The sequence below is a fragment of the Ascidiella aspersa genome, chromosome 8 (genome assembly GCF_963924565.1).
Source record: "Ascidiella aspersa chromosome 8, kaAscAspe10.2, whole genome shotgun sequence".
Classification (NCBI taxonomy): Eukaryota; Metazoa; Chordata; class Ascidiacea; order Phlebobranchia; family Ascidiidae; genus Ascidiella; species Ascidiella aspersa.
Genome location: NC_139454.1, coordinates 12,558,130 through 12,575,096, shown reverse-complemented (window position 1 = coordinate 12,575,096; position 16,967 = coordinate 12,558,130). Strand labels below are relative to the sequence as shown.

Here is a 16,967-nt window from a genome sequence, read left to right as displayed (position 1 = left end):
TCCACTTATAGGGGTGTCGTAAAATTCATTCACTCACAATACATGGTTGAAAAATATTCCACCTTTACAATTCCAGTTGGCGGCCATATCAGCCATGAAATCTGGTACTGCGCATGTCGGACTCCGGTGGTTTACGTGGTTGCACTCGAGTCCCGAGTCCGACTCCAGCAAAACTAACCGACTCCTCGAGTCCCGAGTCCGACTCCGCAGCCCTGGTTTATGGTCGACCAAAAAAGAGACGAAAACGGCGTTATTTTGGTTTCGCATTAGCTTCAGACGCGTGACCCAATTACTTAGGAAATATTGCAGCTTCGGACGGTGTGTTAAACCCTGACAAAACGAACAACAAAAACCGACAATATCACAAACGAAAAGGAGGGTACGAACCCCCAACCGCACTTGCTTCACTTTTAGAAATTGAATAATACTTTTTATTATAAATATGTTGTTAGGCCAATTTTCATAAGGGAAATTTCGTGCACTTTTGTAGCTCTCTGAAAACGTCTTTACTGAGCATATCTCAAAGGTTTCAAGTCAATATTAAAAACACTTAAAAGTTTATTCAAATAAACGTAAAAGCACGTACACGAGTTTGCTCATTGCAGTTTATCCTGGAAAAGTGGATCGCCACATTTAGTTTAGGCACTAAAAGGAAAAAAATGCTTGGCGAAATTGGTGCATAAGAAGAAACACAGCAAATATGTTATGTGACGTCGGACCTGTCAACCATACGGATAAATCTCGACAATGGAAAGTGCATAGCACACTGTAAACGAATAATATCGATTCAAGCGAGAAACGCTCACTAAAACACCTTCAACACAGTAGGAAAAGTAATTTAAATAAAATAATGTCGTAATGATCAATGTAAAAAAAAACACATTACAAATGTATTTTGATGTATCCATCGTTAACCATTGTGAAACTTACGTTCTTCATTTGCAGCCAGTTAAGAACGGCAGTCTTTATCTTTGAAACACCGGAGGCACTGTTAAGGCCTAAAAATACCCAACTTTGTTTTGTCAATATTTAACTGGTATTTTTGCCAGTACACACTTGTTTAAGTTTTTTTAATTTAAATACTGTTGGCGCAAATTCTACAAATATAATTCTACAAAATACAAGAACATGTGATAGGCAAAGTAGCTGACAATGAAAACCAGTTATACAACATGGTTCACCAAAATGCTCGGAATGTCTTGACGCGCAAAATGTAATGGTAAACTTATAAATGAACTTTAACTCGTATACCCTTTAACTAATACAACGTGTCACCAAAAATCTCTACACATAATGGTGGTCTATTAATACGTACCCCTTCCAGTAATAACGAAGAGATACTTAAATCGCTTTTGATCTCTAATTTTGCACATAATGGATTGCAGAGTGTCAATTGCCTCGTCCACATGCAAGCCATGAAGATCGAGTTCATTTCTTGACCGACCTTCGTTCCTAAAAAGTCAGTTTTTATGCAATGTCGTCGATCATAGTCATCAGACGCAGGCAGCATGTATAAAATATTTCAGACGTGTTTTACTGTTTGACATAAAAAGTAGAAAAAAAGTACAAAAAGTACATTATATTAAACTCCTGGGTGTATTTTCCAGGGCTGTTATTTCATTTTAATCATTAATTTGCCCATGGGTTGGTTGTGTTATGGCGAAACGTATCATTCCCAGAATATTATTACAGTTAAAAAACCCTAATCTTGTTTATTTTTATTTTACATACCATAATGTATCGTAAAACGTCTATATAATTTAAAAGCACTTACATTTGCTTAAAGGTGATGGCGGCGGCTCGGTTGTTTGCTTCCCGCAATTTGATTTTGTGTTGCTGCGCGCGGTTGGCATAATACATGTTAAGTGGTCCACGCAACTGGTGACTCGCTGCAGCAGCCTTCCGAAAACATTCCAACATTTCTTTTCTAAAAATTGGTAAAAAAATTTTCAGAAAATAAAGAATAAAACATCAACATAACTTTCTTTTTTAGGGGAATTTAGGGCAAGTTATAAATAAAAAGTCATCTTTAAATGATGCATTTGCTTTATATTCCAAATTTGTAAACACCCTTTTTATAGTAAATAATAAACTTGGATAAACAGCAGAACTTTCCTTTTATTTCCCATATATTAAAGACGAGCATTGATTTGGTTCATTTAGAGAAAAAAATGCTTAATTTACCGCTGAAGGTTGGCTTCAGCACGTAGTTCATCGTAGGTTAAAGGTCGTTGGCCAAGACAAGCTGATATCTCACTTTCGTCAGTATTTATAGGGTTCACCTTTAAACAGGAACCGTAGTTCAGTGTAGATAATTAAAAACTATGTTGTTCTTAAAGAAGTATTTAGTGGATATATTAACAAACCGTATATAACATTTTACAATAAAAATGCCTATTTTTTAAATGTTTTTGCAAAACATTATACTAATATAATTTAACTTTTGGTATTATGTATTTATTTAAGGACAAGATTGAGTTATTTATCTTTTAAGAATATAACTGTATAAAGTAGAAACAAACATTACATGCATCCTAATAGCTGTTTACCAAAAGTTATTAACCCTTTGAGGGGCCTTACGTATAAACAAAGTGGTACCTGGTAATTTTTCTCAGTTAAACACTGCTTGTCCATTAGCAGCGTTTCAGATGATGAATGTGGAAGGTAAGCATCCTCGCTTGCAAAAATACAAACCACAGTAAAGATAGTCTCTTCCATATTATATCCATTGTTCTACACAACAGGGCAAAATAAACCACAGTTTTTGTCGATATGAAGTACATTTAAATATTTATACCAAAAAGATTTCATTCAGCAAACTTTCCGGAATCTTTGGAAACATAGATACAAGTTCTTTGATCTTCAGTTGTGAAGCTAGCGCCACGTCTTCCTGCTGAAGAAAGAAATGAAAATGCAAATAAAATAATTTGTTATTGCATAATTTACACTTTTGTAACTTCTTACAAAATTATCATGGACTAGAAACTCACAACAATATTTTGGCGTTGCTCTGATGCTTCCGCGAGTTTCTCTTCTTGCATTATTTGATTAAAAGAAGACATTTTGTTCGTTCCCACTGACCACTGACTGCTTCCAGCAGTAGACACTCTAAAAAGCTACCTTGTCATATGTGTTTGTGTGTTTATTGCACTTTTATTAATAAATATATGCTTATCAATAATAAATAGTTGAATAACTATAGCACCAATTAAAAATAAAACAATTACAGGACATTTTTTGTTAAGATCAAATGACAATAAGAAATGTGCACAGGATTTTTAAGAAACGTATTAAGGAATTATTTGGGAAATTTCAATTTACCCAAAAATATGTCTGACACAGCAACTGTTAAACAATTTAGCTTCATGGTCATATACATTTTTAATGTTAATCTATTTGCTATACCAAAAAAAAAAGTAAATTTGCTTGTATATGTTCTACTACCAACCTACTATTGGGGTACCAATACTACACTTCCTAGTGGCACTTGTTGCGTTTAAAAGCATATTGTTTACATAGAAATGCCTTCGTCTATAGCAGTGGTTCTCAACCTGTGGTACGCGAAGTCATTTTGGGTGGTACGCTGTACACAGTATGTTTTGAAGTAAAATTACAGTTTTACCAAAAGGTTAAGCATTTTTTTGTATTGTAATATATAATTCATCGTAATTATTGTATAGTTAAATATTTTATGCTTCATCAATGATAGGAATTATTATCTTTCCGGAACATCTATGCAAATTTATTTTATGACATAGACAAACAACAAAGAATCACAAAACTTGACTACTGGTATCCTGCAAAGTTAAAACAGGGAAACTTTTTTAAGAGTAGTGGGCCGCATTTGTTTCGAAATTCCTGGGCAAACTAATTAGCTAATCCGCCCCTTTTAATAATCCTATATACATTTTGAGTAAAGTTGAGTTTTTCGATAATTTGTTGGTACGCAACAAGATCATAGAACCTCGAGGTGGTACGCGGCGAAAAAGTTGAGAACCACTGGTCTATAGTGACAACAATTTAATTATAGTGACATGACTTTCATGGGCTAACAAATGTTTGTATAAGGACATTTGTTAGCTTCTAATGCATTATGGTATACTTAATTTACATGCAAACTGGATGATAGAATAGGTTTATTTTTCAATAATTGTGATGAAATAAAAGTGTAAGCTACTGTGGCTGTTTGCTTATTTTCAAGCTTTTTGTTTTAGTTATCTCAGTTCTCTTTGTATAAGCCAGTTTATTGTCATTGTGTAGTTGATAGATCTATCATAAATGTCTAAGTTTGCACAACGCCTTTAAAAAGAGAAGAGCATAAAAACAGGTGATTTCTTATACATTGTCACTTCGCTTATAATTGCTTTTTCAAGAAATTAACAATAGAAAACACTGGCGAAGACATGATAACTTACCCAGTAGTTCGAAAGGGGCTGCTGACTCCAATTATTGCAGGTCTCTGTCTCTCTGGGGTGTGAAAGTTTCTGTTTGGCAAAAATACAATCAATTTAAAGTAAAATAGTTGTACTGCAATTTAACTATTCAACATACTTTTTGTGAACCAATTAATTACCAATATTGAGGGTTATCAAAACATTGTAGTCATCTCCTAGTCATGAAACTTTTATTTGTGTGTTAACTTTTTGTTAAAGCATAAGCCATTTTATTAGAGACATTTTATAAGGAGTTGTCAATGTAAAACAGATTTTATATTTAATGTTTTTTTTTTTAAATATCAGTAAATGGTAATAATCCAACTAGATGCCACAAATGGTTTATATGGTACAACCTGCCATTTTCAGTTATTCATCAAGGTAGCTACATTTTTTCTACACAAAATATTAGATTGTGAACCACTGTGACATAATGCTAATGCCTAAAATTATTATTTGCTAATATTCCTGTTTAGCAATAAGACTTAATGTATAATTAGAAGCTATGATCCATTTAAATCCTGGACTTTGATACATTTTTCTACTAAATTGAGTAATATATAATATATGTTGGCTGAACAACATAAATATCAATTAGGTTGCATGTTATAGTTCTGAAGTGGTTCAAACTTGTACTCATAAGATTTATTTTATCACTGCTAATATTAACAATGACAAAGTTCAAATCAACAAAACATGTTATGCAGTAATACAACCTTTCAATAAATTTTTGTAAAAAGTTTGGCAGGATGGGTATCGGGTAAAGCGTGCACTACAAAAACAACTTTGTACATACTTTGGTTTGTTTTTCGTCTTTCGTTGCTGAGGAGGTTTTTTATATTCTTGCAATCCTTGTTCTTCTTCCATCTGCAACCTTAAGTAAAATGAGGAAATAAACAACACAAAAAGTTCTCAAATATGTAAATATATTAAAATATATGTTTTTTTTTTCAATCTAAAATTAGTACAATGTTGCACCTTCTTGCCAACTTTTCATCATCTTCTATCTGTTGTAAATTTTCGACAGGGTCATCATAATCACATATGATATTCTTAAGTTTGAATGTTCCAACAACACTTTCAACAGAATTTTCATTCTTAAGAAATTGGATGTTTTTATTAACAACATATTTATTTTTAAAATACTTTAAACAAATTGCATTCTACCAAAGTTTCCGTTTTCGTTTTTTTCTCAAGGGTTCTCTTCCAAGCATTAAATAGGTCAATGACAAGACTTGAATCTAATTCAATGTCTGCAGATTGTGAATTGTCAAACGATTCTCCAACATAGTCACAAATCTGTTTTAAAGCTTCTTTAGAAAGTTGAATATTAACTGCTGACTTAGGAAGGTCTACAGAGAAATATGTATTTATCAAACACAAAACTTAAAATTAATTAACACTAAACAATACCATATTTTTCAAAAGTATGTTCAACAGTATTTTCCTTGGGAGTTTCATCCGGCAATTTTTGTTTGGTTGCAGATGCATTGTCATAATATTCATCCAAAGTTGTTTGATAAGGTGAATTTTTTTTGGAATCTTTAAAATTAAAAAGGCTTTAAAATAGATACAATAAAATCTGAAAAAACATAAGACGACATAAAGCAACATCTATACATTCATTTATATATATATTTAAAAGTGTGTATAAAAATCTACCTATAATTTCATTTTCTGCACTTCCAAAAAGGGTTGATTCGGCAACAACATCTATGGTCCATTGGCAACTTTTCCCACATTTCTCATAGATGTCCTTTAAATCATCAGAGGGTAAGCATGGGAATAATAACCCCAGAGTTGTTAAATCTTCATGGACTTCAGGTTGCTACATAAAGCATGTACATAGTTAAACTGAAACAATCTTTAAACAACACAAAGAACAACAAGCTTGAAAAGTTAAAAAACCTGAACAAGATCATAAGTTGATGTTGCTTTGTCCAATGTGTCACTGCGAGACAAAATTTCAGGTTTGGGATTTGGTTGAAAATATGAACTGTTTGATAAAAAAACCTTTAAACCAATTTCATCTTCAAAATTGTAACAATTTTCAAATTTTCTTAAAATTGTAAAATCATCTTCTGTAGTCATGGTATTAGTATCAGCCGTGGAATGTTTTACACTCTTTTCAACAACTGGATTTTTATTACTTATGTCAATGTTTTGAGCGACAGAGCTAATAAATTGTCCCCAGTCATTGTTGAAATGAACATCTTTTAATAGTTTTAAAGGTTTTTGCTTTGACGGTTTGGATTTCTTTTTTGGCTTTGACAACTTACTGCAACCAGCGTCTTCTAGACTTTTTTCTTGTAAATCAGTTTTAGTGTTTTCTGAGAAACCAACTTTATAATCGAAGTTTAAATTATTCGCAGCTGTTGGTTTGGATTCTTTTGTCAAATCTGGTAATTCTTTTAAATCCTGCTTACTCTCGAGTGTTACATTGTTTTGCTGATTCACGACAATATTTTCAAAATCATCAAGTTCATCCAAGTGAGAAACGTTTTGATGACTTTTATAACTAGGTGTTAATTTCTTGTGATCAATAGGTGACTTTTCAGCAGTTGAAAGCAGTAACTTTGTATTTTTACTAGTCCCATTTTTAAACTGATCAGTTTGATTAGCAAGTGTTGTTTCAGTATGAACAGGATTGTTTTTTTCCTTATCGTTGCTTGCTATCTCTTTTTGTTGACTTTCTAACTTCATATTTTTCGAAAAACTCTTAATTATCGATGAAACTGTTACATTTTTTTCAAACCTGTAAATTGCAGAATGAAATAAATAAAAATTAAATAAGACCTAACAACTTTCACTGAAAAACCATTTAATGGTCACTAACATAAGGGTTGTTTAGATTTTCAAAACTATTAAAAAGTTATGTTTATCAAACAGTTACCCTTGGTTTGGACCGTAAAAACAGGAATGGCAAACAATTAGGAAAAACTACTATTATTTTGTATCACTTAAGCTGACATTAAAAGATGGAAATGGCAATTACCATTAGTTTCACTGTAAAATACTCAATTTGCAGGAATTACCATGTTATGCCATATTTCGCTGTAATGTGTAAAATGTGAAGCAAATAGCTGTTCCAAATGATTGTTTGTCATAAATTAAAAATATTAAAGCATAGAAACAATATAAGTTGGCTAAAAATTATTATTTAAAAAAAGCCTCTTTAAATGTAAATAGGATTGCCAATACTCTTCAAAGACTAACAAAGTGCTAGCGTGTTGCTATGTATCATAGTATCGTATATTGCAAAAACATAAAATTGAACAACAAATTTAAAAAAAAATGAACGACAATTTAATAAAGCTGACTATATATATTTTTTTAATTTTGCGAACAATTTTTGTGCTTTTTTATTCGATTCTGACTTAAAATACAAAATTTTGACTTTTTTCGACATTTGAAAAAATGATCGCCCTAATCATCACTGATGTAAGCAGAGTAATCAATGTTTTATCTTGTTGTTTGCAGAATCAATTATTTTTGTTATAAATTGTGGTGTGACTTATTAAACATTACTTATGTAACCATTTAAGAGCTGGATTACCCAAACAGTAGGGATGTTCAAAGTAGAATATCGAATCCTTGTCCCATCTGGATTCCAATCCAATTCTGCCGTTTATTTCGGGTAATAGGAACCGATATAATTTAATGTTTTACCGCCGATTGTTGCGCCTAATTGCACAGACGCGTGTGGTAGGTTGGCCTGTCGCTGCGGCGAAAGTCAAGCCCTAAGACCCAACAATGCTTGAAAAAACAGGACCGAATTGCTTAAGACTTCTGTGTGTGTCAGTGTTGCATTGTACTCCCTATTGGCAAAAATATAAGTTTTGGCAACAGCTTGGACAGTTGACATATTCCAGTTTACAGAATTGCTTCAAATGACCGTTGTTAAGAATGTTAAACATACGGGAGATTTTTTTTATTATAATGTACACATGTTAGAAAATTGTTTGGGCGATTTATTGCTGTGATTGTGGGCCCTGTAGGGTAGATTAAGATTAATCCTTTCCCCAAACAAAATCGAGGTTAAATAATTTATAAAAAATATACTAGGATTTGCTTTTCTGGATTTATTATTCTAGATTCGAAACCTATTATTCTAGAATACCTTGGGATTCTACTTTAAACATCCCTACCAGACAGTCACATTTAACATCCAACTGTAAAACAAGAACAAGGATAACTGGTAGACTCACTATTACATATTTAAGTATTGTGTTATTGTTGATCAATTCACTGGCATAACCAACAAAATACGTCTTTATGTTGATGTTTTTACTGAATATTATAATTTGAAAAACGTAAGTTATGCTCCAGTTTTGTTGAAAACAATGTATATCTCTTGTGGTTAGATGAAGACTGTTTTACAAACGTTATAGCTGTTCTACTAAAAGGTATGACAGTAAAACTCAAAAGTTGGCTACAACAAAATATAAGTATTGCTGGTTCCTCATAAGGAAAACAATTTTTAATTTCATCAGACCATCAATAAATGATGAAAATCAACTGTAAACTATTTTTAAACAGCACATCATGGGTCAATTTTGTATGGGATTTCAAGTGTTGGGTTTAACTAATAGAAACGATAGAGATAAAATTGTTGATAAACCGGAGTCACAATTTTTTTGTTAATCATTACTGTAGTGTGACTACATTATGCTGAACAATCTTCATTTAGTTCAGGAGTGCTAATGTAGTGACTTTTGCAATAGAGAGTTAAGGGAAATAAAATACTGATTACTCAGCATACAGCATTTGCGATGTTAAACATCTTGTGCTTACCTTTCCAGCATTTTTACTATAGTTTCTTTGGGAACACCATGTATGTTTCTTCTTGTTAATTCACGAGCTAAAGAATTGTTACATAAATATTTATAATTTGAAATAAAACTCAGGGTATTAAACTGTAAATTAATGAGAGAAACTCTTTAAAAATAACAACATTTAATGTCAAGATTATTCATACAGAGATATATTTCTGAAAGATAGTAAAAACCTTTAAATTTCCACCATGTATTTGGCTCCTTAATTTCAATGTGATATTTGTAAGACAAGCCCTTCTTTACATAATATTCCATCTCCCAACCAGTAATATTGGTGTTGTCTATTATCAATGGAGATTTTCCTAGCAATGTAAGTTTATATGTGTTTTAGCTTCCAACAAATTTAAATCATAAAAAGGAATGTTGACCCTGTTAAATTCTTCTGCTAAATCAAAAGTCTCATTTATATAAAGTTCAGCATCTGTTTTTAATTTTCTTATAATAAAACAAATATGCTACACTTATATCAGTGATTGCAACCTTGGTTCAGCAAATAACTTTATTATAAGTAGTTACTATTATTCAAGTATAACTTAATCAAACAAAAAAGCATTCATAAGCTGCCATTCCTGAAAAATATAATTTATATTATCTATGCAAATATGCCTATCCACTTATATATATATATATGTACTATAGTATGCCTGGTATTTTAAAAGTCCTACTTAAACAAGCTTGATTTAAAATAACAGGTTTTCAAAAAAACTTATTTGTGAAGTCCAATCAGAAGGCCAAATTCAGTTTAATGATGATAACATCAGTATTTTTTTATATTTATTTGGTATATACTTTTTTTTCAGCTGCAGTTCTACCTTATGATATGTAACCAAGTCTAAACATTAGCCTAAATTTACACTTAAGTTTCACCTGTTTTCATACAGTCATCCGCCCGTTTTTTATTCCATGCATGCGCTTCCGAAAGAAAAACTGGATCAAACTGATAATATCCATTCACCACAAAATAATCATCAGTGCTAAGAATTACACCTTGTCTTCCTGACAAACAAAGTAGGTAAAGCATCTGTGTGGGGTTTTTAAGTATAAATTTGCACCTTATGAAAAGGTATAAATTTAAAACAAAATTAAAGCTTAGTGATAAAATTTTGACAAGGAATTTACCACAAAGCATTTTTGCAAGAGTAGATTTTCCGCTTCCTGGAAGACCTCGCAAAATGTACAGAAGAGGTTTTCCTTTTCTTTTTGGAACTTGACAAAAATCCTGCTTATTTCTAGTGGCTGTTGGAATTGGTTGCTGTGGCCATGATAATTGATTTTCAAAATAACTTCTTTGTCCAAAATGGGGATGACGAATTTGTTGTATAGGCGCTGGGGCCAAAGAGGGTCGAGTGCAAAAAATAGGACTAGGAAAATTTCCTCTTCCAGACTTGTAAAAGCTCTCATTGGAAGAACTTACATTCATATTTGTACAATGTTCCCTAATATCTAAAATGCAATTCACTGTTTAGCTAAAGGTGTCTTGCTTAAAAATAAACAGGGTTGGGTTCGTAACACTATTGGCCAATCAGAATTGGAAATGTGTTTTTCACCTGTAGAAATAGTTTTGTGGATATCACATTCACTGGTTATTTGATTTGTTTCCAAAACTGATTCACTAACGCTTGGTATTACAACTTTTCCATGTATTTCTTGCTTTTTAACACTTTCCAGTTCAGAATTCAAAGGATTCACCACATAATAATTTTCTGGTATATTTCTTTTAGCAGGTTGAAGAAAGGACAGGTGAATAACAGATCCTGTACATGATATGACCTTTTTCCTACTCTTTAGTCTACACAGCTGTCTATAAAACAAAAAATGCACTTTTGGCAAACATAACTTTCTGTAAATAAAGAAGAAAAATGTCATTTTTTGAAAATAAATCCACATTTAAAAAATATAACAATCACACATTGTTAAAGATTTTGCTGCATCTTTATAAAATTAACATCAAATACTTCTTTGTTAAGCCATCATATAATGGACCTAAACATGGCCCCTAATAGTTAATAAAATTTAATACCATTTATCTTTGTAACACATTTTAATATAAAGCATACAATATACATCAAGGGTCTCAAACTCAAATTGCTCTGAGGGCCAAATGAGGACGTGTAAAATTCCCAAGAGCCGCAATTCACAATGAAATGTCAACCAACAAGAATACAATAAAAGATAAACACAAGTAGGCTGATTATTTAGGCGTTTTTTTATCGTTCTGACTATAAATGGCAACGTTTTTCATGGACAAGGATCTCGATATTGGGCTTCAACTTGTCAGCGGAAACCAATCTCAGAGTTGCTTGCAGATGTGGACTGCTGGCCAAGAAACTTCTTTGTTTGCAAAATTCTGGTGTTAGTTGTTTTTGTCTCTTACTTTGCCCTGGTAGGCATCATATTTATCGCGGTGCATTGTTTCGATGTGTCAACGCATGTTATACTCCAACATCATAGTTATCTTTTGCTGGCAAATAAAGCAATGACTAGTATCTCTGACCTCGGTGACAAAATATAACTCCTCCCACTTACCCTGAAAAACTTTACTTTCGTCTGTGATTTTACTCATTTTCGAAGCAGAAGACAAGGTTAATTTAGCTTTTTAAACTATAGCAATTAATTCAATAGTAGGCTAGCCTGCACCTCGACAATCAATTTGAACATTATGACCAATTCCACTAACACCTGACTGGTGCAATTTCCAACGTTATTGTGACAACTTTACAGAAGTGAATAGGCAATGTGACATAATAGCAGATTTTTCACTGCATAAATGGTAACGTTTAATGGAGATTTGATAGTGAAGTTTGATGATTAGTTTCAGGTTTTTAAGGAATTTTAACTTTTCAATTCTGAAAAAAGATATGTGGCACTTGAATATTATCAAAACTTGTAAAGCAAAATTCTGACACGGGCGGCACAAAATGTTCTCCGTGTGTTGGGGGCGCGTGTTTGAGACCCTTGATATACATCATTAAAAGCCCAGTCAATGATTTCTAGACACATTAATTGTTAGTAATCGAAAACTTGAAAAAACTACAAAAAGGTAATTAATACAAAACCTAAAAGGTATTATCTACTTGTCAAGCTGATTGTACGTCGGTACAACTTGAACAGAGTTAAACACTTGAGGTTGCCGTAAACCTCCGCCGTTGAACTGAAACTTCACTCCATTCCATTTACCAACATTTATATACGAGTACAAACATACAAATTTAGTTTTTCCGTCGTTTTTTGTAATATCAACATCTCCGTTAACAGTAGAATTGTATGCTATATCATTGGACATCAAATAAATTGGTTCTATACCTGACAAATTTTCCTGCAAAAACGCAAATTTCAGCTCTTCGAATTTCTTAAAGTAAAATCATAAGTAAATATTTTACAAAACTGCTAAAATAAAATTAATTACGGTTGGCTTTAAAAAACAATTTTTGGTTAAATGTATACCTATTTGACTTTTAGATGAATTGGATTAAATAATTTTATTTGACACCTCCTACTTAAATATTAGTGATTTTTTTGTTGTTATAAATACCTCCTTGGTAATGTCTTTAGAAATAATGGTTTCAAACGGCTTAAAAGTTTCTGGCGAGACACTTGGGGTTACGGAATTTAAACTTCCCTTTTTCCGCATTTTCATTTTGTTATTAAAAGCTGCTTGCGTTGGACTATTTTGAGTAGATACTGCAACATAATGTAGAGCATTGGTTGGCAACCTTGAGCTCTGGGAGAAGCATGCAGCTCTATTGTCTGTGTGCTCTGCCTCTTATGACTATAGAAAGTAAATTTATTAAGAAAAAAATAATGTTAATAACGAATGGTGGTATGTGTTATGAGTGTCATATTGTAAAACCTAATGTGTTTGTAAGACAATGACTCAGAATGGTTTATTTTGCAACAGATATCTTATAAAATTGTTGAACCAGTGATTTAGGTAGACATGGTACACATGACAGTCTTTAACAGTTTATTGTTTTTTAAACTGATCATTGTTTGGTTGTGGTTTATACATTTTTTTGCGTATTACTGTATTTGTGAAGAAAAAGTTTTTTCCATATAATTGTTTTTATTCCAGTATTGTTACCTAGATACATATGCACTGATATTAATTTTAAGTTCTTTTTGAACATAGACAATAGTTTACCTAATTATATATTTGTGAATTTGAGTACTGTTTAAAGCTAGCAATTTGTTCTCAGTCAAAATTTTAAATAACATTTTTTAAAAAAAATCGACAAAGATGTAATTTTTGGAATCAGCAAGCTGAAATTCACCAAAAACAAGTTTCACTTTTTATTCAGCAAATGTTGTGCATACTTGTGCTATACCTGTAGTGTTAGGTATTTGTTTCGCCTAATCAATTATGTGGTGCAGCTAGGGATGTTCAAAGCAGAATATCTCCAGTACATTTTTCATTATTTTTAAAACTTATATTTTTTAGAAGGGGGAATTTCTTACAATATATCTTATAGCAGAAATAGGCAATTATTTTTTAAATATTTCATTTTTATGGGTGGGGCATACCATGAAAGGAATTAAAATAGTGATTCTTAACAAAAAAGCTATAAATAGCATTGTTTTGTTGACAAGTTGGTTTCAGAATGGAAAATCATTGACTTGGTGTTATTTATTTAATAATATAGTATAAAATCAGGAACCTAAATCTTTTTTTGACATAGTGCGAACAGATTAAATTGCTTGGCAAAATGGACCAAGTCTGGGGCCGCAGTCTACAGTTACAGCAGTTAATAGCAAAACTCTTTTGCATATGTATATTCTAAAAAAAATAAATAAAAAAACTACTTATTTTATTATGGTATTTTACAAGTTTATATTATAAAAATATTGGAATAAACATTATGGAACTATCTTAAAGTTGCTCAAAAAGGTGTGAGTGAAAGATAGTAATCTTAAACAATGAAGGGCTTAATAACTTTGGGAGATATTTATGTGAAAATTGCCCAACATACTTTCTGTTAAACTGTTACCAATTTCTTTTGAATTTTCCACAGGTCTTGATATACTTTCTGCAGGACAAAGGATACTCAGATTGTCCAATGACTGCAAAACTGTTTTGGATAAATGGTTAGTGCTGTATTTATGGCCAAGTTGTTATTAAATGTATATTGTAACAAAACTTAAAAACAAAAATATGTATCTGTAGTATAAGAATTGAAGAAGCCTTTCAATATAGGAATACAAAAAGTATTTTATAGGCAGAACACCATTTACTAGGCAAATGAATGCTTGTGGTGTCAGAAGGCATTTATTCAATAGTGATTTGCTTAGATTGTGGGGTACAGACTGGAAAATTTTCCCCAGTCTTCTGGTGACAAGCATTTAGGCATAAATTCGTCGGGTTTCTTGGTCTCGTCTCTAAAGTTAAATGCTGTGTTTGCCCCACAAATGTATAATCCCCAGCATGTTTAGGAAATAAACAAGGCTAATAGAAAGAAAATAGATACCATAAGTTAAGTGAAGGAGCAAAACTTTTTTTGATTAAGCAAAAAAAGGGCGATGCAAAAGACAAAATTGTGCTTGCACATGTGTGTTTTTCTTATTTTAGACATTGTTTTATAGATAAGCTGTTTTTTAGCGCAATTTTGTGCAAACATGCAGGTCAAAGCCAGTTCAAATGTGCAACCCACAAAAACAAAAAAGCATTTGTTTGGTGGAATTTACAAAAATTTTCAAGTGACACATTACGTAGATAAGAAAATTAGCATATTGCTTGGTAAAAGGCATTTATAGTCCAATTTAATAGAAATTGTTTGCCAAGGTTCTGAGTCACAAAGCGCAATATGCCATAGTATTTATCACACTTTTGTACTGATTTGCCTAAAAAGAGACAGGAATATATTAAAACACAAAAAAGATTGCACAAAGCGTGACATTATTTCGCATTCACATTTTTAAAACTGTCAAAAAAAAACATTTTTTTAAGTGATAACATGACCTGTCACCCCCTGGATTCACCCATGCGAATGTCAGACTTCTCTATTTAACTAAAATTACAACTATCATGATTCCTTTTGTAAGTCACATAAGAAGAAACTAAGTGCTGCCAATCAAACTAAATTTGCAACACACAACAATTCTATGATTGAAATTGAGTACTCTTTAAATATCTATTTGTCTAGGACTGCATTTTCTCCCACTAAACAATGTGTTTCGCACTCTAGCCAACTGTAGTGCGGAGCCCGAGTGAATCTTTCTATTTGGGCTTAAAAAATATATTAGATTAAATATGTGTGAATATAAAAACTAGTTTTTTTTGTAAAATAAATCTTTTAAATTAAAAATTAAAAAAATTTTGCACCGATTGCTTAGCTTTTCTGGTGAATTATTTTTTATAATATGCTAGGTCTTTGTTAATTTTCTTCAATCATCCTTACCTTTATAAACTGGTTTCACAACATTTTTCAACTGTTTACACAACATTCTTTTAAATAACCAGTGTTATTTTTTCATGGCATTTTTATAGTTATATGTCTTTTTAAAATGAGAATAATATAAATAATTTTTTTGCAGAAAATTTTCCTTGGCAAAGACTAATTAAATTGAGAATAAGTGGTCATACAAACAAATATTAGGCAGGCTGGCGGTTTGACGTCCCTGCCCTAATCCAAATAATATGCGTTGATTTAATAATATTTATTTGAATGCCGGGGGTAAAAGCCCAAACTTGTTATGTCACACATTTGAGCAATTGTTATGTCACACATTGATGTATCAGGCCGAATATGTTTAATTAAAAGTTGTTATCAACGCACATTATTTAAGTATTATTGGGCTAAATTTAATTTCCTAGTTTTTTTCTAATGACTTATAGGCCATATACCATCTGGACTTGAACATCTGTTTATAAGCTGTGACTAACCTGTAAACTAACGCAAATATTGTGCTACATTTACAAAAATCTCAAAACGCTGGGTGGAAACCATCAAATCAGTGTGTTATTTGTTTCGAGGTACTTTTAACCCACTATCAAACTTGATTCGCACTGCTGTCCATGGAAGTTCAAAACCTGTATACTTGTGGACTGAACTTGTTTTTGAAGTACTGTCCACAAGCAATAAATCGTATTATTATGAATAACGGTACGAATTCCGGCTCATGGGTGAGCAATGAATATAGCCTCTTCCTTTAATTTAACAAAATTGTACTTAACTAAACATTGGAATCTATGGCACAAATGTACAAGCTTTTACCTGCATAATTACTACTTACTGTTGAATGCATTATCTGACAAAATCATATAAATTACTTCCGGGTCCAGTTGCGGAAACATTTCTTGAGCTTGTTTAAAAACTGAATCTTGTTGTGCTTGTTGGCCTCCGAAGACAGACATAATATTTTGAAAATTAAACAACAGAGGAATAAATTACTTCATATTTTAAAGACAGTGCATCTAATTTTTTTCGAAATAAAAATTCATAACAAAGCAGCCAATTTGCTCTTCGTTATAACAATATGGACTCCATCTTGTTTCCCCAATGACTAAAATCTGTGGTGACAATAGATCATAGAATACTAATGAATAGATGCTTATGAAAGAAAAGCCAAAAATTGAAATTTATTTACGATTTTTCTTATTTAAAAACATTTATATGTGGGTTGTTAATTAATGCATATCAAATAAAAATATCCTTATAAAACTTGCATATCATACTTTGATATAAACTTGTGGGGCGCATAATTA

The 16,967-nt window shown here is 31.8% G+C and overlaps 1 protein-coding gene across 1 annotated transcript; it reads right to left on the bottom strand.

Annotated features, from left to right (window-relative positions):
* Positions 1-862: 862 nt before the first annotated feature.
* Positions 863-16,738, bottom strand: LOC146136187 (uncharacterized). The gene is made up of 23 exons (XM_083396178.1): positions 16,496-16,738; positions 14,236-14,334; positions 12,801-12,949; positions 12,343-12,584; positions 10,816-11,069; positions 10,388-10,711; positions 10,136-10,264; positions 9,442-9,570; positions 9,228-9,294; positions 6,342-7,188; positions 6,096-6,261; positions 5,847-5,975; positions 5,601-5,785; positions 5,412-5,530; positions 5,230-5,307; positions 4,416-4,484; positions 2,991-3,108; positions 2,798-2,893; positions 2,599-2,733; positions 2,185-2,282; positions 1,775-1,927; positions 1,316-1,452; positions 863-998 (listed from the first exon to the last, which is right to left on the bottom strand). Exons 1-23 carry the CDS (start codon positions 16,614-16,616, stop codon positions 883-885), a joined length of 3,960 nt encoding a protein of 1,319 aa, XP_083252304.1. The 5' UTR covers positions 16,617-16,738; the 3' UTR covers positions 863-882.
* Positions 16,739-16,967: the final 229 nt, after the last annotated feature.

Coding starts and splice junctions, on each gene's coding strand:
- LOC146136187 (XM_083396178.1), bottom strand. CDS start 16,616: ATGTCTGTCTTCGGAGGCCAACAAGCACAACAAGATTCAGTTTTTAAA. Junction 5,531..5,600: donor AAACGAAAACGGAAACTTTG/GTAGAATGCAAT, acceptor CAATTTCTTAAG/AATGAAAATTCTGTTGAAAG. Junction 2,894..2,990: donor AGCAACGCCAAAATATTGTT/GTGAGTTTCTAG, acceptor TTCTTTCTTCAG/CAGGAAGACGTGGCGCTAGC.